The 25,671-nt window shown below is 35.8% G+C and overlaps 1 protein-coding gene across 3 annotated transcripts in view; it reads left to right on the top strand.

The window, feature by feature from the left end:
• The window catches only part of Zar1l (zygote arrest 1 like), an 82,085-nt gene that overhangs the window by 14,147 nt on the left and 42,267 nt on the right, over positions 1–25,671 (top strand). The window contains exon 5 of one of the 3 annotated variants that reach the window (XM_010623886.2): positions 575–718. The exons of the other annotated variants lie outside the window; for them this stretch is intronic. Within the exon in view, the coding sequence (XP_010622188.1) occupies positions 575–718 (144 nt within the window). Of the gene's footprint in view, positions 1–574; positions 719–25,671 lie in introns of those variants that run through there. 3 annotated transcript variants of the gene reach the window in all.

Here is a 25,671-nt window from a genome sequence, read left to right as displayed (position 1 = left end):
TGCCCTTCACACAGCAACAGGGATACAATGAACTCAAGAGTCTGCCTCCTGTAGCTTTGCTCGTCCAAGTTCAATGTCCTCTCTTTTCTAGACAAAGCATTATTATTATTTTTCCTTTACTTTACTTTTTGAACACAGTGTTAAGATTTCATGTATGACTTTTGCAAACTACTTAAAATTGTTCAGCTATAAAAATGAAGATAATAATATAGGAGCTAAGTTTAGGATGACAGTGTTTACAGTATTTTTCTTTTCTTTTTTTTTTTTTTTTTTTTTTTGGTACTGGAGTTTGAACTCAGGTCCTTGCGCTTGCAAGGCAGGCCATCAAACCGCTGAGCTAAATCCCCGGCCCTACAAATATTCTCTTGAACATCTCTGATGGTTCATCTTAAAAAATATAGGGCATTTAATGGGATTAATTGGTTTTGTACAACTTAGTCATGAGCTTCTTATAGCAGTAAAAGAAAGATGAAGATAACAGGGACGGGGTAATGGAGAAGTATTTTGATTTGAGGATTACTCTTGTAACACTAATTTGATCTTTAGTTTCCAAACTATTCCTTATTTTCTAAAGACCTGTTCAAAGTCTCGATGTTCCTGTCCTCAAAAGAAAAGGCACATTGATCTAAGGAGACCTCATCGACAAGAACTGTGTGGTCGCTGCAAAGACAAGAAATTCTCCTGTGGCAATATATCCACTTTTAAGTACATTGTATGATAGGCAGTATGGCTTGTGAACTCTTATAACTTACTATAACTGTCTTTTGGCAACTTGGCTCTGACTTGGCATTGAATAATGGACTAGGCTTTTGTACGTTTTGTAGGTTGTTTAACATTTGTACAATATGAATAGAATAAAATAAATGCATGTATATTAGACCATGAAGCCATATTATTGGTGACCTCAGGGTAAAATATTAATATAGCCCTCAGGATAAAAATATTATTATAGCAATAAGAAATGATAGATATTATCAGTTGTTACAGGAATAATGAAGAGGAAAAATAGTCATTCACTTGATAAACTTGTAAACTGGGTGGTCTAAGTACTGGGGATATAGAAATGGTCAAGGGGGCAACGTCCTTGCTTCCAGGTATACATAATTATATAGGGCCAGGGATTTAGCTCAGTGGTTCTACCACCTGGCTGCAAGCACAAGGTCCCAAGTTCAATCCCTTGTACCAAAACCAACCAACCAACCAAAAAAAACCAAACAAACATAATTATAGCAAATGCTGAAATACCACCTAGCATATATAAGGCATTATAACTCTTCACAACCATTTTTTTTGTACTGAGGATCAAATTCAGGACCTTGCACTTGTGAGGCAGGCAGTGGAACCACTGAGCTAAATCCCAAGTCCCACAGCCTCATATTAAGTTGGAATTATTATACAATTTCATAGTTAGAGAGATAGAAGCATGGAGAAGTCATAGGATGGAGCCAGCATTTGAACCCATTTGAACCCAGGTAGGCTAGGACTTGTTCCATGCTTGTAATCACTATATTTCAATTGAGGCTGTGATAAATAACATGAATGAAACATGGTACTATGACAACAGCACTTTTAGAGTGACTGAGAAGAGGTGACATGATAATTAAGGATTGCAGGAAGCTGAGAGAAGATGGTTTTGAGAACATACTAAACATGTTCTAGGAAAGGGAGTTTCTTGAGGCAAAAATTGGGACATAATGCTGAAGAAGACAGACTTGTGTCACAAGGATTCATAACCCATGACTAAGCATATGAAAGCCCATGAAAGGGATACAAGGTAGTGAATCAGTTTTTACTTTATGAAACTCACTTCCTGATGCAAGGGAAGACTAGGAAGGGTGGGAAGATGAAGACAGGCTAGGGAGTTAAATGGACATATGAGCAGAATGATCCTTGGACAAGGGTAGCAGCCATGGAGACAGAGATGAGTCCACAAATTCAAGATGATGCTTGTAAATGTACAGGACTGGCACTGGGTGGTTGAAGAAACAAATGATGAGCCGTAGATTTCTGCTTTGAGCTAAGGGGTGTGGGTGTTGTTGAGCAGTACTTAGAGAGCATGTTCTGGAGCCAGTTCACTTAACTGAAATATGAGGAAGGGAATTATAAAGATGAGAGCAGAAATTAATGAGAGAGAGATAAAAAACAATACAAAGAACCAATAAATTGAACAGCTGTTTTTTTGAAAGAATAAAGAAAATAGGCAAACCTTTAGCCAATCTTACCAAGAAAAAAATAAAAAGACCCAAAACAATATAATTAGGGGTGAAAAAGGTGAAATCACAACAGACACGGCCCAAACTCAGACTATTAGTAATTACTTTGAAAACTTGTACTCCAGTAAATTGAAAAATCCAGAAGAAATGGATAAATTTCTAGATACATATGAATTTGCCAAAATAGAATAAAGAAGACATAAAAACCCTGAATAACCTAATAACAGGTAATGAAATTGAAGCAGTAAAAAAAAAAAAAGAAAAAAAAAAAAAAAAAAAAAAAAAAAAAAAAAAAAAAAAAAAAAAACCCAACAAAAAACAGTGGAGAATAGCCCAGGACCTAATGTATTCATTGCTTAATTCTATAAGAACCTCAGGAATGATCTAATGCCAACAGTCCTCAAACTCTGACAAAATCAAAAGAAAAAGAGTATAACCACAGTCATTCCCAGAAGCCAGCATAACTCCGATTCCAAAATCAGAAAAGGCCCCAACTAAAAAACTATAAGCTAGAAGGAAGGGACAAGGGGGAAAAAAAAAAAAAAGAAACTAGAGGAAAAAATGGAAACAAAGGTTTTTTATATAGGGAGGGAAGGGGGCTTGGGCGAGAGAGGAATAATATAAAATAAAATTTATTTATTTATTTTTGGTACTGGGGATTGAACTCAGGACCTTACACTTGTGAAGCAGGCAGTGGCACCACTGAGCTAAATCCATGGTCCAATAAAATTTATTTAAAAAACAAAAGGAAACTAAGCTAATTTCTTTGATGAACATAGATGCAAAAATCTTTAAGCTATTGGCAAACAGAATAAAACAAATCATCCAAAAGATCATAGAGCCAGGATTTAGCTCAGTGGTTCCACTGCCTGCCGCGCAAGCACAAGGTCCCAAGTTTAATCCCAGGTGCCCCCCCCCCAAAAAAAATCATACATGATGACCGAGTAGACTTAATCTCAGGGATGTAGGGATGGCTCAACATATGCAAATCAATAAATATAATACATCATATAAACAGAAGTAACAATTAAAAAATCACATGATTATCTCAATAGACACAGAAAAGGCCTTTGACAAAATTCAACATTGTTCATGATAAAAACCCTGAATAAACTAGATATAAAAGCCCAGCACTCAGGAGGCTGAGGCAGGAGGATCACCATGAGTTCAAGGCCAGCCTGGGCTTCATAGTGAGTTTAAAGCCAGCTTGAAGTACATAGCAAGACCCTGTCTCAAAACACCAAAGAGGATATAAGAACAAAAAGATATAAAAGGACCTTATCTCAGTCTGTTAAAAGCCCATTTATGACAATCATACTGTCAACATCCTATTAAATGGGGAAGAGCTGTAAGCTTTGTCTGTAAAATCAGGAACAAGAAAAGGATGTCCACTTTTACCACTCCTGTTCAATATAATATTTGAAACAGTAGCTAAAGTAATCAAGCAAAGGAAAGAAATATAAGGAATATATATTAGAAAGGAAAGAGTCAAATTATCACTATTTTAGTATATGTGCTGCCGAAGCAAGCACAAATTATCATTATTTGCGGATGGCACAAACCTCTTTATAGAGAACTAAAAAAGTTCCACCAAAAGACTACTAGAATTCATAATCAATTCAATAATGTAGCAGGATACAAAAAAATCACACAAAAATCAATAATATTCCTGTAAACCAATAATGAACTCACTGAGAAGGAAATTAGGAAAACAGTACCATTCACAATAGCATCAAGAACAAATACTTAGGAGTTAATGCAACAAAGGACTGAAAGAACTCTGCAATGAAAATTACTGAGTACTTTGAAAAAGGAGATTGAAGAGGATATCAGAAAATGGGAGACTATCCTCTCTTCCTAGATAGGCACCAAAGTAGTAAAAATGGCCATACTTCCAAAACTTTCACAGAGATCTAATGCAACACCAATCAGAACTCCAATAGCATTCCTCACAGTATAAGAGAAAAAAATCTTAAAAATTCATATGGAACAAAAAAGGACCCAGAACAGAAAAGCAATTTGGGGCAACAAGAGGAAAAGGCTTTACAATTCTAGACTTCAAATTATGTTTCAAAGCTATAGTGCTGAGAACAGCATGATACTGGCACAAAACCAACATGTTCAATGGAACAGAGTAGAGAATGCAGAAACAACTCCAAGCACATTAAGCTATCTGATTTTTTAAATATTAATTTTATTGGTATATTTTAGATATACGTACTGATCACATTCATCATAGGGAATTTGTACATATACATAATATATCTGTTTTTTTTGGGGGGGTATCAGGGATTGAACTTGGGTTCTTGTGATTGCAAGGCATTTATATCTTGATTCTTCTTTTTTCCCCAATCCCCTCCCCTTCCTTCAACACATCTTCCCCACCTTATTTATGAAAGTTTTATTTCCATTATTTCCCTTCTCTTATTTTTTCTTTTCCCTTTCTTGCTTTCCCTCTTCCCCCTTAATCCATTTCCCATTCCTATTTGAACATTTGTTCCTATTTCCCAATATCTGTTATACAGTTTGGTCCTTAATTTACCATTTCAGTTTCTCACACCAGAGAAACAGTGTTTATTTTGTTTGTTTGTTTGTTTGTTTTTGGTATGGGAAATTGAACTTGGAACCTTGTGCTTGTGAGGCAAGTGGCAGAACCATTGACCTAAATCCCTGGCACCAGAGAAACAATGTAATATTTAAACATAAGTGTCAGGGCCAGGGATTTAGCTCAGTGGTGCCACTGCCTGCCTCACAAGCACAAGGACCCAAATTTGATCCCCAGTACCAAATAAAATAAAATAAACATATGTGTCAGATTTATTTCACTTAAGAGTTATGGTCTCAAGTTGCTTCCATTTACCTAGAAAAATGTTTCAAGCTTATCATTTTTATGGGGTAATAGTACTCCATTATAAAAAAAATCCCACATGTATTCATTCATCCAGTGATGGGCATCTGGGCTGTTTCCAAGATTTAGATATTATAAATTATGCTGCTATAAACTTGGCTGTGGCACGATGCTTTTAATTCTTTTGGGAAAATACCAAGAAGGGGAATAGTTGGGTCAAGTGGAATCTCTTGTTTTAGTTTTTTTTTTTTTCTCAGAAATCTCCACACTTATTTACACAGTGGCTGTACTAGTCTACACTCCCAGCAACAGTGGAGTAGGTAGGGTTCCTTTTACCAAAAGGGCCTCCATCGTTTACTTGTTGATTTCTTGAAAATAGCTATTCTTTCTGGAGTAAGATGAAATCTCAGTGTTGTTTTGATTTGCATCATCTCTGAAAATAACAGTGATATTGAAGATTTTTTGATATATTTGTTTGCTCTTTGTACTTCTTCATCTAAGAAGTATATTCATTTCCAACACCCATTTTTGGATGGGGTCTTTAAACTTGGGGGGAGTCTGATTTTTTTTAGTTCTTTATATATTCTAGATATTTTGTTGAATATAATATACAACATTATATAATCTCATACTAGAATAATCTAATATTATATAGTATATATTATATAGTCTAGATATTCTAGATTTTAGTTCATTGTCTGAGGAAGAGCTGACAAAATTTTTTCCCATTGTATGGATTGTCTTTTCATTTTCATGGTGGTGTCTTTTGCTGTACAAAAGCTTTTTAGTAAGATGAGATCCCAGTTGATTCTTTGTAATATTTCATATGCAAATCAGGATTTTGTTCAAAAATCTTCACCTACACCTATGTCTTCAATAGTTCTACATATTCTACCTTCCAGCAGATTTAGTGTTTTTAAAATTTATTGGTACATTTTAGGTGTACAATACAGTTACATTCATCATTGAATCTTGTGCCTTTACATGATGTATCTTGGTTCTTATAGTTTCCCCATTCCTCTGGCCTCCTCTCACCCCTTCCACCCTTCCCTATAAACAAATATTTTGTTTCCATTTTTTTCTTTTCTCTTATTTTTTCTTTTCCCTTCTTACCTTTCCCCTACCCCTCCCATTTCCTCTACACCTTTAGATTTTTTTCCTATTACACAATATCAATTATACATTTTGATTCTTATTTATACTTTCAGTTTATCACACCAGAGAAACTATTTGTTATTTACACATGTGTCCTATTAATTTCAACAAAGAGTGTGGCCTCAATGTGCATCCATTTAGCTATAAATGTTTCTAGTTTCTCATTCTTTATGGCTGAGTAGTACTCCATTTTATTAAAAAAATCTTTATCCAGTCTCCAGTTAATGGGTGGGTTATTTCCAAGTTTTAGCTATTATAAACTGTGCTGCTGTAAACATAGGTGCACATATATCACTATGGCATGATTCTTTTTTAATTCTTTTGGGAAGATACCCAGCAGGGGAATAGCTGGGTAAAAAAATTCTCATCCTAGTTGTTTGAGGTTTATCCATATTTATTTCCACAGTGGTTGCACCAGACTGCACTCCCACCAACAGTGGAGAAGGGTTCCTTTCTCCCCACAACCTCAGTAACATTTGTTATTGGTTGATTTCTTGATAGCAGCCATTCTTTGTGGGGTGAGGTGGAATCTCAGTGTTGTTTTCATCTGCATCTCTTGAATGACGAGTGATATTGAACATTTTTTCATATGTTTATTTGCTGCTTTTACTTCTGTGTTTGAGAAATGTCTGTTCATTTCAGATGTCCATTTCTGAATCAGATCTTTATATTTGGGGGTCTGATTTTTTTGAGTTCTTTATATATTCTAGATAGTAGACCTTTGTCTGAGGAGCAGCTGGTAAATTTTTTTCCCACATTGTAGCTCTGTTGTTTGTTTCTCTTGCAGGGAAGAAGCTTTTTAAAAAGATGAGATCCCAAGGGCTGGGGATTTAGCTTAGTGGTTTGGTGGCCTGCCTTGGAAGCACAAGGACCCAAGTTCAATCCCTGGTACCCCCCCGCAAGATGAGATCCCAGTGGTTGATTCTTTGTGCTAGTTCCTGTGCTACTGAGGATTTGTTTATAAAGTATTTTCCTATATTAATGTCTTCAATAGTTTTACCTAACTTATCTTCCAACAAGTTTAGTGTTTCTGTTTTAATATTTACATCTTTAATCCACTTGGATTTTAGTTTAGTGCATGGTGAAAGATAGGGATCTAGTTTTAAACTTTGGCAAGTTAAAAGCCAGTTTTTCCAACACCATTTATTGAAGAGGGTATCTTTACTCCAGTGAGGATGGTTGGTTTCTTTGTCAAACATGAGGTATCTGAGTATGTCTGGTGTTGTTTCTGCATCTTTTAATCTATTCCACTGATCTTTTGGTCTGTTTCTTTGCCAGTACCATGCTTTTTTTTTTTAATTAACAGTGGCTTTCTTTGTAGTATAGTTTCAAGTTGGGGATTGTGATACCCTGTCATATCACTATTGCCTAGAAAGGCTTTTGCTATTCTAGGTCTCTTCTGATTCCAAATGAATTTTTTTATTGTTTTCTCTAGTTCAGTGAAATATATTGGGATTTCAATTGGGATTGCATTGAGTCTGTGTAGCAGTTTTGGAAGTATGGCCATTTTCACTCTGTTGGTTCTTCCTACCCAGGAAGAAGGGATGTCTTTCCATTTTCTTATATCCTCTTCAATCTCTATTTTCAGTGTGTTACAGTTCTCAATGTAGAGGTCTTTTGCTTCCTTTGTTAGATTGATTCCTAGATATTTCATTTTTTTGGATGCTATTATGAAAGGGACTGTTTCCCTAATTTCTCTCTCAGTGATGCTGTTATTTGTGTACAAGAAGGCTATTGATGTTTGAGTGTTTAGCTTGTATCCAGCTACTCTACTGAACCTGTCAATTAAGTCTAGAAGTCTTTCAGTGGAGTTTTTTGGGTCTTCTATGTAGATCAGCAAATAATAACAGTTTAACTTCTTCCTTTACTATTGTTATTTCTTTTATTTGTTTCTCTTGTCTACTTGCTGTGGCTAATGTTTCCAAAATTATATTGAACAGGAGTGGTGACAGTGAACATCCTTGTCTTGTTCCTGATTTTAGCATGAAGCTTCTCAGTTTTTGACTATTTAGTATGATGTTGGCTGTTGGATTTTCATAGATAGCCTTTATCAAGTTGAGATAAAGGCCATCTATTCCAATTTTCTGCAGGATTTTTATCATGAATGGCTGTCAAATTTTGTTGAATTCTTTTTCTGCATCTATTGAGATGATCATATGATTTTTGTCTTTGACTCTGTTAACATAGTACATTATATTTATTGATTAATGTAAGTTGAACCATCCTTGCATCCCTGGGATAAATCTGACTTGGTTGGGGTATATGATTTTCTTGATGACTCTCTGTATTCTGTTTGCCAGTATCTTATTGAGGATTTTTGCATCCATGTTCATTAGAGAGATTGGCCTGTAGTTCTCTTTCTTGGTTGGGTTTTACCCTGGTTTTGGAATCAAAGTAACACTTGCTTCTAGGAATTAATTTGGAAGTATTGCTTCCCTTTCAATTTCACTGAAAAGTTTCAAAAGTAGTGGCAATAGTTCTTCTTTAAATGTTTTGTAGAATTCAGCAGTGAACCCATCAGGACCTGGGGTTTTGTTGGTAATGTTTTAATTACATTATCAATTTCACTGAATGTAATTGGGTCTTTAGACTTTATATCTTCTTCATTCAACTTTGGATGTTCATAGGTATCTAGGAATCTGTCTCTTTCTTCTGTATTTTCCGTTTTATTAGAGTACAGGTTTTCAAAGTAGGTATTGATGATCGGCTCAATTTCTGCTGAATCTGTTGTGATTTCATTCCTAATTTCATGAATTTGAGCCCTTTCTTTCCTTTTTTTAAATAAGATTGGCTAAGGGTTTATCAATTTTATTTACTCTTTCAAAAAAAGCAACTCTGATTCATTGATTTTTTTGTATCATTCTTTTAGTCTGTATTGCTTTGATTTCTGCTCTGATCTTCATGGTTTCCTCCCTTGTATGTATGAGCTTTGGATTTATACTGCTCTTCTTTTTCTAGAAGGTTAAGATTCAGCATTAGGTTGTTTATTTGAGCTTGCTCTGTTTTCCTAGTGTGAGCATTCACTGCTATGAATTTGTCTCATAGAACTACTTTCATTGTATCTCATACATTCCTGTATGTTGTATTAGCATTATCATTTATTTGTAAAAAATGTCTAATTTCTTTTTTACTTTTCTCTGTGACCCATTGGTTGTTCAGGAGAGTGTTATTCAATTTCCATGTGTTTGTGAAGTTCTTGTGGTTTCTTTTGCTATTGATCTCCAGTTTAACTGCACAATGGCCTGATAATATACATGGTATAACTTCAACTCCTTTATATTTACTTAAACATGCTCTATAAGCTAGTATGTGGTCTATTTTGGAGAATCACCATTTGCAGCTGAAAAGAATGTATATTCTGATTTTGTGGGGTGGAACACTCTGTTGACTTCTATTAAGTCCATTTGTTCAAAAACTTGGTTTTGTTTTAATATTTTGTTGTTTACTTTTTAGATGATCTTTCTATTTGTGACAGTAGGGTATTGAGGTCCCCCACTACAGTTGTATTAGTGGTTTTTGGTTTGTCATGTCCCTTAATATTTGTTTTGTATAGTCGGGGACATTAGTATTTGGTGCATATATGTTTATGATTGTCATCTCTTCTTGGATTGTTCCCTTTACAAGGATGTAGTGACCTTCTTTGTCTCTTAATTAGTTCTGGTTTGAAATTTACTTTGTCTGCAAATAAGATAGCTACCCCTGCCTATTTCTGGTTTCCTGTCGCATGGAGAACTGTTTTCTATCCTCTTACTTTTAGTCTATGAATTTCTTTTTGAACTAGATGAATTTCTTTTATACATCATATTGTTGGATTTTGCTTCTTAATTTTGCCAGTCTATTTCTTTTGACTGTAACAGTGATGGTTATAACTGATATGTATTGACTTATCATCATCATGTTATTTTCCCACTGCTGGCTCTTTTTAATTTTTTCCCCCTCTCCCTTTAATTTCTTGCCTTGCCTGCTGGATCTGTTCTGTTCACCTCATGGAGTTGTGATCTTCATTGTATTTTTCTAGGATATTATTTAGAATTGTCTAAAGTGCTTGTTTGGCATTCCTGAAGTTTCTCAGGTATTCTTTGTCATGGAAGTATCTTATTTCCCCATGAATTTTGAAAGATAGTTTTGCGGGATACAACAGTCTATGTTGGAGGTTATTGTCTTTTCTTTTTTTTTTTTTTTTTAATAAATTGAGTTTATTGGTACATTTAAGGGATACAGTACAATTACGTTCATTATTGGGATCTTGTACTTTTACATGATGTATCTTGGTTCTTATTTTTTTCCCTTTGTCCGTGGCCTCCCTTCACCCCCTCCCCCCTCCCCATTTACAAATACTTTATTTCCATTTCTTCATTTTCTCATATTTTTTTCTTTTCCCTTATTACCTTTCCCTTACCCTTCCCATTTTCCCTACACCTTTAGCCCTTTTCTTCCTATTTCATATTGTCAATTATATCATTAGGATCTTATGTACTATTATAGTTTTTTACACCAGAGAAACTATTCGGTATTTACATGTGTGACTTACTTATTTCACTTAGGAGTATATCCTCAATATGTATCCATTTTCCTACGAATGAATCTAATTTCTCATTCTTTATGGCTGAGTAGTATTCCATTTTACAGAAAAACCACATCTTATTTATCCAGTTTCCAACTAATGGGCAAATGGGCTGTTTCCAAGTTTTAGCTATTACAAACTGTGCTGCTATAAACATGGGTGCGCATATATTCTTTTAATTCTTTTGGAAAGATACCCAGCAGAGGGATGGCTGGGTCAAATGGAACCTCTAGTCCCAGCTCTTTGAAGTATCTCCATATTGATTTCCACAGTGGTTGCACCAGTCTGCACTCCCACCAACAATGGAGAAGGGTTCCTTTCTCCCTGCATCCCTGCCAACATTTGTTATTGATTGAATTTTTGATAGCAGCCATTCTTTGTGGGGTGAGGTAGAATCTCAGTGTTTTTATCTGCATATCTCAAATGACCAGTGATGTGGGACTTTTTTTCATATATTTACTTGCTGCTTTTACTTCTTTGTCTGATAAATGTCTGTTCACTTATAACATAAATGCCCATTTATGAATTGGGTCTTTATATTTGGGGGGGCTGATTGTTTTGAGTTCTTTGTATATTCTCGATAGTAGTCCTTTGTCTGAGGAGCAGCTGGTAAAAACTTTTTCCCACATTGTAGGTTGTCTCTTAGTTCTGTTGATGGTTTCTTTTGCAGTACAGATTAATAAGATGAGATCCCACTTGATACTTTGTGCTAGTTCCTGTGCTACTGAGAATTTGTTCAAAAAGTCTTCCTATGCCAATGTCTTCAAGAGTGCTGCCTAACTTATCTTCCAGCAAGTTTAGTGTTTCTGTTTTAATGTTTAGATCCTTAATCCACTTGGATTTCAATTTAGTGTATGGTGAAAGATAAGGGTCCAGTTTTAATCTTTGGTAGGTTGAGATCCAGTTTTACCAACACCATTTATTAAAGATGCTATCTTTCCTCCACTGAGGATGGTCAGCTCCTTTGTCAAAGACGAGGTAGCTGAGTACATCTGGATTTGTTTTTGTTTCTTCCAATCAGTTCCATGGATCCTCAGATCTGTTTCTTTGCCAGTGCCATGCTGTTTTTATCACAGTGGCTTTGTAGTATAGTTTCAAATTGGGAATTGTTATACCTGCTGCCATGTCTCTGTTGCCTAGAATGGCTTTTGCTATTCTAGGTCTCTTCTGGTTTCAAATGAATTTTTGGATTCTTTTTTCTAGTTCTGTGAAATATAGTGTTGGATTTTGATTGGCATTGTATTGAATCTGTATAGCAGTTTTGGTAGTATGGCCATTTTCACTATGTTGATTCTTCATACCAAGGAGCAGGGGATATCTTTCCATTTTCTTATCCGATCTCTTTTTTCAGAGTGCTGTAGTTTTCAGTGTAGAGGTCTTTTGCTTCTTTTGTTAGATTAATTCCTAGATACTTCATTTTTTGGGATACTATTGAAAAGGAATTGTTTTCGTATTTTCTTTCTCAGTGACTCTGTTATTTGTGTAAAAGAAGGCTATTGATTTTTGCATGTTGACCTTGTATCCAGCTACTCTGCTAAAAGTGTCAATTAATTCTAGAAGTCTTTTGGGTCTTCAATGTAGAGTATCATATCATCAGCAAATAATGACAGTTTAACTTCTTCCTTTCCTATCTTTATTGCTTTAATTTCTTTCTCTTGTCTAATTGCTATGGCTGATTCCAGAACTATCTCGAAGAGGAGTGGTGATAGTGGACATCTTTGTCTTGTTCCTGATTTTATCATGAAGTTTTTCAGTTTTTGGCCATTTAATATGATGTTGGCTGTTCATTTTTCATAGATGACTTTTATTAAGTTGAGATATAGACCATCTAACCCAATTTTTTGCAGTATTTTTATCATGAATGGGTGTTGAATTTTGTCAAATGCTTTTTCTGCATCTATCTAGAGGATCATATGATTTTTGTCCTTGACTCTGTTAATATAGTGTATTATTACATTTATTGACTTATGTATGTTGAACCATCCTTGCATCCCTGGAATAAATCCAACTTGGTCAGGATGAATGATCTTCTTGATGATCCTCTGAATTCTGTTTGGTAGTATCTTATTAAGGATTTTTGCATCTATCTTCATTAAGGAGATTGGCCTGTAATTCTCTTTCTTACTTACATCTTTCCCTGGTTTGGGAATCAAAGTGATACTTGCTTCCAGGAATTTGTTTGGAAGTATTGCTTCCCTTTCAATTTCATTGAAAAGTTTAAAAAGTAGTGGCAGTAGTTCTTCTCAAAATGTCTTGTAAAATTCAGGAGTGAATCCATCAGGACCTGGGCTTTTCTTTGTTGGTAAATTTTTAATTACATTTTCAATTTCATTGATTGTAATTGGGGTGTTTAAAATGTTTTTATCTTCTTCGTTCAACTTTGGTAATTCATAAGTATCTAAAAATCTGTCCATTTCTTCTGTGTTTTCCATTTTATTAGAGTACAGGTTCTCAAAGTAGGTATTGATTATCCTCTGGATTTCTGTTCGATCTGTTGTGACTTCACCTTTTTCATTCCTAATTGCATGGATCTGAGCCTTTTCTTTCCTTTTTTTGATAAGGTTAGCTAAGGGTTTATCAATTTGATTTATTCTTTCAAAAAATCAGCTCTTCAGGCTGGGGATTTAGCTCAGCAGTTTGGTGGCCTGTCTTGCAAGCATAAAGACCCGAGTTCAATCCCTGGTACCAAAAACAACAACAACAAAAAAACCAAAACTAAACAAAACAAAAATAACTCTTCCATTCATTTATTTTTTGTATTGTTTTCTTAGTTTCCATTTCATTGATTTCTCTAATCTTTATAATTTTCTCTCTCGTTCAAGCTTTGGGTTTTTCTTGCTTTTTTTTTCTAGGAGTCTAAGATTCATCATTAGGTTGTTTATTTGATCTGGCTCTGTTTTCCTAGTGTGGGCATTCAGTGCTATGAATTTTCCATGTAGAAATGCTTTAATTGTGTCCCACAGATTCCTGTATGTTGTATTGGCATTTTCATTTATTTGTAAAAATTGTCGGATTTCTTCCTTAATTTCCTCTGTGATCCATTGATTGTTCATGAGAGTGTTGTTCAATTTCCATGTGTTTATGAAGTTCCTATGGTTTCTTGTGCTATTGATCTCCAGCTTGATTGCATTATGATCTGATAATATACAGGGAGTAACTTCAATTCTTTTGCATTTATTAAAACCTGTTCTGTGAGCTAGTATGTGATCTATCTTGGCGAATGACCCATGTGCAGCTGTAAAGAATGTATATTCTGATTTTGTGGGGTGGAACACTCTATAAACATCTATTAAATCCATGCTTTCAAAACCTTGGTTCAATTCTAGTATTTCATTGTTGACTTTTGGCCTAGATGATCTGTCTATTTGTGAAAGTGGGGTATTTAGATCCCTCACTACAATTGTATTAGTGCTTATTTGGTTTTTCATGTTTCTTGATATTTCTTTTATGTAGTTGGGGGCATTAGTATTTGGTGCATATATGTTTATGATTGTCATCTCTTCCTCTTGAATTGTTCCCTTTACCAGGATATAGTGGCCTTCTTTGTCTCTTTTAATCAGTATTGGTTTGAAATTTACTTTGTCTGTGAATAAGATTGCTACCCCTGCTTTTTTCTGGGCTCCTGTTGCATGGAAAATTGTTTTCCATCCTTTCACTTTCAGTCTATAGGCTTCTTTTTGCACTAGGTGTGTTTCTTGTATAAAACATATTGTTGGATTTTGCTTCTAAATCCATTCTGCCAGTCTGTTTCTCTTGATTGGTGAATTGAGGCCACTGACATTGATAGCTATAATTGATGTGTACTGACTTATTATTGTCATGTTATTGGCCTTTTGTTGACTCTTTTTCTTTTTTGTCCTCTTTTAGCTTCTTGTCTTGCCTATTTGATTTGCTCTGTCAGGCCTCATGGTGTTGTTACTTTCATTGTCTTTTTCTAGCATCTTGTTTAGAATTGCTTGTAGTGCTGGTTTGGTATTCATGTGGTTTCTCAGGTGTTCTTTGTCGTGGAAGTATCTTATTTCCCCATCCATTTTGAAAGAGAGTTTTTCAGGATACATCAGTCTAGATTGGAGGTTGTTCTCTTTTAGTACTTGAAATATCTCACTCCAGGCTCTCCTTGCCCTAAGGGTTTGTGTTGAAAAGTCTGCTGTGATTCTAATAGGCTTTCCTTTGCATGTGATTTGTTAATTTTCTCTTACTGCTTGTAGTATTTTGTTCTTCTATTGGGTTTCTGGGATCTTGATTATTATATGTCTAGGTGTAGACTTTTTTTTTGATTGTGGCTAGCTGGGGTCCTATATGCCTCACTTATCTAAATGTCAAATTCCTCCCCTCTGTTTGGGAAGTTTTCTGTCATTAATTCTGTGAACACCTTTTTAAAGTCATTTGTATTTTCTCCTGCTACTTCATGGATTCCTATTAATCTTATGTTATTCTTCTTTGCTTCATCTAGGAGTTGTTGGATCCATTTCTCATGATACCCTACTGTTTTTAAGAGACTTCTCTTTTCACAGATACTGACTGCAATCTTATCTTCTATATCTGAGATTCTATCTTCGCATTCTTTTATTCTGTTGTGAACACTTTCAATGGAGTGTTTAATCTCCTGGATATCTGTTTGAATCTGTTTTATGGATTCCATTTCTTTCCTATGTTGAGCATTCATTATTTCCATATCTTTCTTATGCTGGGCCTTCATGGCTTCTATCGTGGTCCTGAGCTCATCTATTTTTTTTGTCAGTTTCTGTTCTAGAGTCTTGAATTATGACTTTTATTTTGCTCACCATCTCTATGGTTATTTGGGAAATTATTTCTGTTTTGAATTTTTCTAGAGCCTGATTGATCTGTTTTGTTACCTCCTGTGCTTTGAGTTCAGGGTGTCCTGGTGGTTCACTATCGCCCTTTTCATCCTCATTTGCCCTACTGTTTGCCATTGGTGAATAGAAGTCTGTCTTTGTGTCTTGCTTAAGTATTTTCTCATTTTTATTTTTGTTGTTGGGCTGTCCTTGGTTCAATATCTGGGTTATCACCCAAATCGTCCTGGTATAGTTGCACCCTAGAAAAATAAAATCACCTTTGTCTTTCTTCACTCCACCCCCTCCTTGCTCCCCTCCCACCTCCTTGCTCCCCTCCCCATTTGAATAAATTCTTTCTAATTTCCCATATCTATACTCCATTTTTTCCCTATTTATACTTTGGGTTTCTCACACAAGAGAAACAATGCAATATTTTTTTCCTCATTGAGTTTATTGGTACATTCTAGGTATACAGTACATTTACAGTCATCATTGGGCTCTTGTACCTTTACATGACAGGTCTTGGTTCTCATTTTTTCCCCTTGTCCCTACCCTCCCTTTAACCCCTCCTCCCTTCCCTATTTACAAATACTTTATTTCCATTTTTTCATTTTTCCCTTCCCCTTATTACCTTTCCCCTTCCCATTTCCCCTGCACCTTTATCCCTTTCTTCCTATTTCATATTGTCAATGATATCATCAGGATCTTATGTACCATTATAGTTTTTCACACCAGAGAAACTATTCGGTATTTACACGTGTGACTTACGTATTTCACTTAGGAGTATATCCTCAATATGTATCCATTTTCCTATGGATGAGTCTAATTTCTCATTCTTTATGGCTGAGTAGTATTCCATTTTATAGAAAAATCACATCTTCTTTATCCAGTCTCCAACTGATGGGCAAATGGGCTGTTTCCAAGTTTTAGCTATTACAAACTGTGCTGCTGTAAACATAGGTGTGCATATATCACTGTGATATGATTCTTTTAGTTCTTTTGGAAAGATACCCAATGTTTAAACTTGTGTGTCTGATTTATTTCACTTAAGGTTATGGTCTCAATGTGCATCCATTTACCTAAAAATATCTTGAGTTTATCCTTATTTATGGCAGAATAGTACTTAAATGTATACAAATACCACATTTTCTTTATCCATTAATTTGTTGATGCTGCTATAAACATGAATATGCATATATCACTGTGGTATGAGACTTTTAGCTTTTTTGTGAAGATACCTAGAAAGGGAATAACTACATCAAAGGAAATTTCTAGTTTTAGCTTTTTGGGGAATCTCCAAACTGTTTTCAGTAGTGATTATACTATTTTATTTCCCAACAACAATGGAGAAGAGTTTTTTTCCCTTGAAGCATTTGTTATTGTTTGATTTCTTATTGATAGTTATCCCCCTGGAGTGAGATAGAATCTCAGTGTTATTGTTAATTTGCATATTTGAAATGACAAGTGATGTTGAACATTGTTTTCATATATTTATTTGCTGTTTGTACTTCTTCATCTGAGAAGGTTGTAATCATTTCAAATGCCCATTTTTGGCTTGGGTGTTTAAATTTGAGGGATTTAATGTCTTTGAAGTCTTTATATATCTTATATATTAGTCCTCTGTCTGAGAAGTAGCTGGCAAAATGTTTTCCCATTGTGTAGGTTATTTCTTCACTCTGATGGTGGTGTCCTTTTTTGTTTTTTTTTTTAGTATTTTGATACAGGGTCTTGCTATTAGTTCAGGCTGAACTTGAACTCACTATGTAGCCCAAGCTGGCCTTGAATTTGTGGCAATCCTCCTGCCTCAGCCTCCCAAGTGCTGGAATTACAGGTGTACACCACCATGCCTGGATTTTGGTGTTGGTTTATTTTGCTATGCAAAAAGCTTTTTAATAAAATGAGATCCCAGCTATTAATTCTTTGTAATATTTTCTATGCAATCAGGTTTTGTTTATGAAATCTTTACCTACATTTATGTCTGCAAGAGTTCTACCTATTGTATCATCCAGCAGTTTCAGTGTTTCTGTTTTTAATATTTAGATATTTGATCCATTTTGATTTTAGTTTAGTGCATGGTGAGAAATATGGACTTAGGTTTAATCTTCAGCATGTGGAAAGCCAGTTTTCCCAGCACCTTTTATTAAAGTGTCTAACTCCAGTGAAGGTGTTTGGCCCTTTTCCCAACAATAAGGTACCTGAGTGTGCCTGGAGTTGTTTCTGTACCTTCTGGTCTGCTTCATTGGTCCTCAAGACTTTTTGACGTTTTTGTCAGTACCATACTGTTTTTATCACTGGAGATTTGTAGTATAACTTCCAATAAGGGATTTTGGTATTTCCTGCCTCGCTCTTGTTGTCCAGAATAGCTTTTGCCATTGTAGGTCTCTTTTGGTTCCATATGAATTTTAGGATGTTTTCTCTAGTTCTGTGAGGAATGATATTAGTGTTTTGATTGGGATTGCATTAAATCTGTATAACAGTTTTGGAAGTATGCCATTTTCACTGTATAGGTTCTGCCTATCTAAGGACAGGGGATAGCCTTCCATTTTCTCATTCTTTGATCAAAGTACTGTAGTTTTCAATGTAGAGGTCTTTCACTTCCTTGGCTAGATTTATTTCTAAGTATTTCATGTTCTTAGTGCTTTTGTTTTGTAGGTCTCACTATGTAGTTCAAGCTGGCCTTAAACTTACCATGTAGCCTATGCTGGTCTTGAACTCATGGAGATCCTCCTGCCTCAGCCTCCTGAGTACTGGGATTATGGTGTGTTCCACCATGCCCAGCTTCTTGGTGCTATTGTGAAAGGTGTTGTTGCCTTAATTTCTCTCTTGGTGAGTTTGTTATTGCTGTACAGGAATGCTACTAATTTTTTGAATATTGAGCTTGTATCCTGCTTTGCTACCAAATTTGATTATTAGTTCCAGAAATCTTTTGGCAGAGTTTTTGGAGTCTTCTCTGTAGGTATCATATCATCAGCAAATAATGATAATTTAACCTCTTCCTTTCCTACTTTTTGTTTGTCTTTTTTTTTTTTGTACTTGGTTCCTTGTGTTTGGGAGGCAGACAATAGAACCACTGAGTTAAATCCCTGGCCCCTTTATTTCTGACTCTTATCTAATTGTTCTGTCTAATGTTTCTTGGACTATACTGAATAGGAGTGGTAATAGTAGAATCTTTGTGTTTCCCAATCTTAGAGCAACCTTTAAGTTTTTGACCATTTAGTATGATGTTGGCTGTTGGTTTGTCATAGATGGCTTTTATCAGATTGAGATAAAGATTTTCTACTCTGATTTTTAAAATCATGAATGGGTGGAGAACTTTTCATGTTTTTTCTGCATCTGTCAAGATGATAGATTTTGTCTTTGCTTGTATGAATGTGACTTATTACATTAATTAATTTGCATTTGTAAAACCATCCCTGCATCCATAGGATGAATTCAACTTCTTTATGGTATACAATCTTCTTGATAATTTGCTGCATTCTGTTTGCCACTATCTTGTTGATGATTTTTGCATCAATGTTCAGTAGGGAGATTGGCCTGTAATTCTCCTTCTCAGTTGGATCCTGATTTTGATATCAGGGTAATGCTTACTTCCAAGAATGAGATTGGAAGTATTGCTTCCTTTTCAGTTTCACTAAAGAGTTAGAGTGGTGGCATTAGAATTTCTCTCAATGTCTTATAGATTGCAACATTGAGTCCATCAGGACCTGGGTTTTTCTTTTTTCACAGGTTTAAAAAAATCTTTAGTTTTGTTGATTGATATTATATTATTTAGAATATTTATTTTCAGCTTTGGTAATTCATATGTATTCAGGAATAGCCTTTTTTTATTTTCCTTTTTATTAGACTACAGGCTCTTAGAGTAGGTACAATTGATTTGGATTTCTGAAAGATCATTGTGATTTTCCCCTTCCTTTCTAATTGTTTGGATTTTGATCTTTTCTTTCCTTCTGATAAGGTTGGCTAGGTTTGCCTATTTTATTTAATTTTAAAAAAAACCAACTCTTTGATTCATTGATACTTTGTACTGTTTACTTAGTCTCCAATGTATTAAGTTCTGCTCTGATCTTTATAATTTTCTTTCTGATACTAGCTTTAGGTTTAACTTGCTCCTCTTTTCCTAGTGCCTTGAAATTCAACATTAGGTTATTTATTTGAGCTTGCTGTTTTTCTGATATGGGAATTCATTGCTATAAACTTCCCTCATAGGACTGATTTTATTGCATCCTGTAGGTTCTGGTATGTCATGTCATTATCATTTAATTATACAAACTGTCTAACTTCCTTAATTTTATCTGTGACCCATTGGTTATTCAAGAGGGTGTTTTCTGTTTTTTTTTTTTTTTTTTTTTTTTTTTTGAGACAGGGTCTCACTGTGTAGTTGAGACTGACCTGGAACTCACTATGTAGCCCAGGCTGGTCTCGAACTCACAGCGATCCTCTTGCCTCAGCCTCCTGAGTGCTGAGATTAGAGGCGTGCGCCACCACACCCAGCCAAGAGGGTGTTATTTAATTTGCATGATTTTATGTGGTTTCTTTTGCCACTGATTCCCAATTTCATTGCATTATGATCTATTAATATACGTGTGATAATTTCAATTTCTTTGCATTTACTTAAGATGTCCTATGAGTTATATGTGGTCTGTTTTTGAGAAGGGTTTATGTGCTTCTGAGAAGAATGTTTTCTCTTGGGTGGAACATTCTATACATATCTATTAAATCCCTTTGTTTAAAGATTTGGTTCAACTCTGATATTTCTCTGTTTTTTTTTTTTTGTGTAATTAAGCTCTCTTTTTGTCATCAAGTTTCCCCTATTACTATTAGTGCTTATCTGGTTTTTCATATCCACTAGTGTTTATGTGTTTGGGTGTGCCAGTATTTGGTGAGTATGTTTTTGTAATTGTTATCTCAGGCCAGGATTTAGCTTAGTGGAGCCATTGCCTGCCTCACAAGTGCATGGTTCCGAGTTAAATCCCCAATCCCTGGTACAAAAATAAATAAATAAATAATTGTTATCTCTTACACTTGGGTTATTCCCTCAACAAATATGTAGTGACCTTCTTTGTTATGATCAGTGTTGGCTTGAAATCCACTTTGTCTGCAAATAGAATAGCTGCTTCTATTTTTTTTTCAGGTTCCTGTTACATGGAACATTGTTTTCCATCTTTGGACTTTCAGGGTATGAATTTCTTTTTGAGATGGATGTGTTTCTTGTATGCAGCATATTGTTGGATCTTGTTTCTTGATCCATTCTGACAATCTCTTTCTTTTGATTTGAGAATAGAGATCATTCTCATTGATGATTATAACTTAGAGGTGTTGTCTTATCCTTTTTATTGTATTTTTTTCCTCTTGTTGGGTCCCTTTCTTTCTCTTCTATTTAGTCTTTTGCCTCACCTGATGCATTCATTCTATTGGGATTTTGTAATTGTTTTCATTGTCTTTTTCTAGAATAGTCTTCAGAACTTTTTGGAGTGCTGGTTTGGTTCTTAGTTCTGGAAATATCTTATTTATCCATCAATTTTGAAAGATAATTTGGCAGGGTACAACAATCTGGATTGGAGTTTGTTTCCTTTTAGAGCTTGAAATACTTCCCTTCAAACTCTTCTTAAATTAAGGGTTGGTGTTGAGAAATCTGCTGTAATTTTGATGGATTTTACCTTTTAGGTAATTTATTTTCTCTTGCAGATATTAGGATTCTGTTCTTGTGTTGGATTTCTGAAATCTTGACTATTATAAGCCTTAGTGTAGTTGTTCCTTTGCTAATTTTGTTTTGTTTTCTGATTATGGGCTATTTGGAATTCTATTTGCCTCACTAATCTATATTTCAAAATTCTTTTTCCATGCCTGGAAATTTTCCTGCTACTACTTCTGTGAGTAAGTATGTTATGCCCTTTGTGCTATTTTTTGTTTTTTTGAGACAGAGTCTCACTATGTAGACCAGGCTGGCCTCAAACTCATGGCAATCCTCCTGCCTTAGCCTCCCAAGTGCTGGGATTATAGGCATGCAGCACCATACCCAGTGGTCCATTGCTATTTTTAAAAATTAATTATTCATTTATTGCTACTTGGGATTGAATTTAGGTCCTTGTACTTGAGAGGCAGGCAGCGGAACCACTGAGTTAAATCCCCAGTCCCCCATTGCTATTTTTAGGAAATCTCTCATTTGATGATCAACTACAATCCTGTCTTTTAGATGTTATATTCTATCTTTACATTGGTTGACTCTGTTGTATATACTTTTAATAGAAATTTTATTGACACTCTTTTATGGAATCCAGTTTTTTTCTATGTTGAGCATTCATGGTTTCCCTGTTTTAGCTCCTCTTTTTTGTTTTTAATATGTGTCTAATATAGATTCACTAACCAATTCCTTCATTGTTGTCATCATCTCTTTGTACCTATTCAATTATATCTTTGAAATCATAGAGACTCCTATTCATTTGCTTTGTTACTTTTGTTACTACTACTGTTTCCAAAATTTCACCATTGTGGCTTTTGATTTCTTCTCCCTTGGTAGCCCTTGGATTTGCTTTGGGAAAGTTGGGGCTTTTGACATTTTGCTTCCATGTTTTGTCATATCCTATTTTTGGTTTATTTGTTTTCTGTATTGAGGCATGCATATTGCTTATGGTTGGTAGCTTTATTGCTAGTATTGAGACCTCTTTAGGTCATGAGTACTTTTCTGAGATGTCTTTTAGGCACAGCTAGCTTTTGGCCTTTGAGTTGTCTCAGAATTCTACTACCTCTTTATTAGAGATGAAAGGTTTGCAGCCTGTTTGGACTAACACCCCATTCTTTGGTACTGGAGTGTAGTATTCTTTATGAGCCCCAGGCAAATGCAGGTATTGGCATACAAGGAAGACTGATTGGTCACAACAACTAAGTCACTTTTGTACCATAGTATAATCAACAATAACAATATCATCCAGCACAAAATGTATAATGACAAACTATAATAACTAACACATTTCCACCTTTAACCATAGGTAGAAGATCTATAATTATAGAATAAAATCTAAGACAAATCAGACAATTATATTCAATACATGTCCACTCAGTAGAGCAATTTTCCCCCCTTTCACTGTGGAGCAGTGCTTAGCTGTAGTAAGATGCCCTTAAGTATCTACAGACCTATAAGGGCAAATTGTATAGGTATGGAAACATGAAGATAAAACAAAGAGATTATGGAAAATTTATCAATGGAAGATGTGGACAATATGATAAGACTGATGTAGAAGGTCCTATTAAGGAGTAAAGGGAAATTAGTAGTATTAGTTAACAGTAGCAGAAACCCAACTAGGGAAATTGTAAATATAGGGTGTGTAGAGATTAAACTACAGAAAAAAATAAGAAAAAAAATACTAGGAGAGCAAGTTGAAAGAGAGAAAGTCAGAAAAGAAGGGCGGGGGAGATGGACCTATTTAAACAAATAAAGCAATATTAAAAAGGGGAGGGCAAGAAAATAGGTGATAAAACTATCATCTCCACCAAAGGAAAAAAAAATTGCAAAAACTAAAAAACATACCAGTAGAGGAACAAAGAAAAACAAACAAAAAGGAAAAACAAGAAAAAAAATTGTGTTAAATGAATAGAGAAGGAAAAAAGAGAAAAAAATGCCTATTTATTTCCAAAAGAATGTTTTCTTCTGAGTTTGTATGGAGGTTACTCAGTTCAAAAGGACCCCTTTCCATAATTCTGTTTATGGCAGGTGTTCAAGCTGGGGTATCAAGAAGTGGTGGAGGGGCCTTGGGTTCTCAAGCTTTTGTTGTGAATTTCTGCAGATTAGTGAGCTGTGCTGGGTACCTGATATATATTTTAGTGTCTGTGGGAATAGCTCCAGACACCATCAAAGGCTCATGTTGCCCAGAGAAGATACAGTTGTGCCCAAGATTAATGTGGGGAGATTCCAGCAGGCCTAGTAAGGGAGTGGGGCACTGGGTAGTGTCTCATGGGCCTCTAAAGCACAAGGCAAGCCAGCACACCTTTAGCCCTTGCTGCCAACCAGGCAGAAGATTGGCCTAATGTGCTGGGTAGGAACTGCCTAGACTCTGGTGGTGTGCAGGGTCAAGGCTCTGCTATACCAGTGCACCAGGTGCTGTGTGGGTGCCCAGGGAGGTTAAGTGTGTTATGCAGTCTCCTTGTGGAAACCCAGGCTGCCCAGGACTGGCAATAGGTGTCAGTTTCTGGCTGGTCTAGGAGTTGTCCAGGGCTGTAGGAGCTGGATGTGGGCGCAAGTGAACCTGGAGTACTGGGTACAGCCTCAAACCAGACCAGTGTTAGCCCTGTGTGCTGTGTGAATGTTCTGGTTGGTGTGGGACAAACTGGAAGCACTTGGTGGCGATTCAAGTGTACCCAGGTTTCTTTCATGATGACTCCCAAAACAGGCAGCCATCACTAATTTATTCTCATGGAGTCTGAAATTTGGCATGTGCAGAGGGAGCCTGACACTGATCTCTTGCCTCTGGTGTGTGCTGGCAATAATACTGCCAGCCTGCTGCCTGCTCAGGCTTTGGAGAGAAGGCGATGGGATGAAGGAGCTCTTGTAACTCTAGACTATTCTGTGAAGTCAGACTGCCTGGCTGCTTGGATCCCTCCAACTATGTGGGAAGTTCTCACATGGCTTTCCCTGGATATGCCAGAAGGGGGTGCAGCTGACAGGCCCTGGGCTTCCCTTTTTAAGTCTTATGCATATGTTTTGTTTGATGTTCAAGTATCTTCTTTCAAATTGATTCTTTGTATCACGGTGTGTATGTTCCCCTGTTGAGCTTACCTGTGTTTCTAGTTGGTGTTCTCTGGGTCTCTCCAATCAGGAGGCTTTTCCTCTACTTAGCTAGGCAGGAAGTGTGTCTGAATTAAGATTTCTTAATGTACAGTAATGCCTTGGTTCATGAATGCTTCTGTTTGTGACCAGTTTGGTTTGCAAACAGAAGCATTTGGCAGAATTTTGCTTCCATTCTTGAACTCTGTTATCAGTGAAGAAAATGGCCTCAGTCATCTTCCCTGCTGACTCATGGTCATGGCTTTTTCTCGTCATGGTAACAGACAGAGCTGTGCACATTTACTGTGAAGTTTTTTGTATGCTTTTTAGCACATACAGTACTGTACAGCATTATTCAAACCAGCATGGCTGCAGAGAAAGTGCAGACAAGCATAGTAGTAAAAAGAAAGTGGAGAACTGTAATGAAGGTGGCAGAAATGTGCAAAGCAATAATGAGTTAAGTAATGTTAGTATTCTCTCTGTACTGTACTTTGGTTCATATTTTTGAGGTTAAAAACTACATATGGTTCAGAAGGATTAATTACATTAAATTAGAAGGGTTAATTACATTAAATTAGAAGGATTATTTACATTAAACTGTATAGAAAATTTTGATTCAGTTCTCCACCATATTCATAAGGGGTCAGAACAGATTAACCTTATTTACATTTAAGACAAAAAGGTAAGCATCCATTAAAAATATAAGCAAGAGTGATTCTAATATTCATGGAATTTTAATGTGTTTAGAAGATAGGTAAGGTGCACGTATTGTTACTCATGATAGCAAGAGAATTGTTAGGGTTGGGGGCTAAAATCCTGAGTAGGATGCCAGAAAGATAGATTCTTGAGCTGGCACATTCACTAAGAATGGGGCTTAGGTGCAGCCACAGAATTAGAAGGCTAAAGCGGAGCACAGCAAGAATCCCTGGAGGTAAAAATGTTAGCAGACTGAGAGGAAGATTTTCTGTGGTTATCTGCAAGGATGCTGAAGTCCCTGGAAGATGTCAGATGTTGAGTTCTAGAAGCTGATAAATAAGGAGGAGGAGTGAGCAGAAGGAATTTAGGTCAGCAGTTCTCAATTGTAGCTGCATATTAAAATTAAAAAAGTGTTATACATTACCCATAATAAGGTCCCACCCATGGGTTTGATTTAAGCGGTCTGGGATGGGGCCTGTGTTTCAGAAGTTTTAATAAACTTCCCTGATGATTTTAAGGCAGATCAGAATCACAAACAGTGCTGTGGACAACCATGATGGGGCTGAAAGGAGAGGATGACTAGTACAGCTGGGTGGCACGAATCTGTCTTGATTTTTTTTTTTTTTTTTTCTTTTGGTATT

Source organism: Fukomys damarensis, unplaced genomic scaffold, assembly GCF_012274545.1.
Source record: "Fukomys damarensis isolate Sample0158 unplaced genomic scaffold, DMR_v1.0_HiC HiC_scaffold_38, whole genome shotgun sequence".
Taxonomy (NCBI): Eukaryota; Metazoa; Chordata; class Mammalia; order Rodentia; family Bathyergidae; genus Fukomys; species Fukomys damarensis.
The sequence above is the reverse complement of the archived record's forward strand: the minus strand, read 5'-3'. Positions and strand labels throughout refer to the sequence as shown.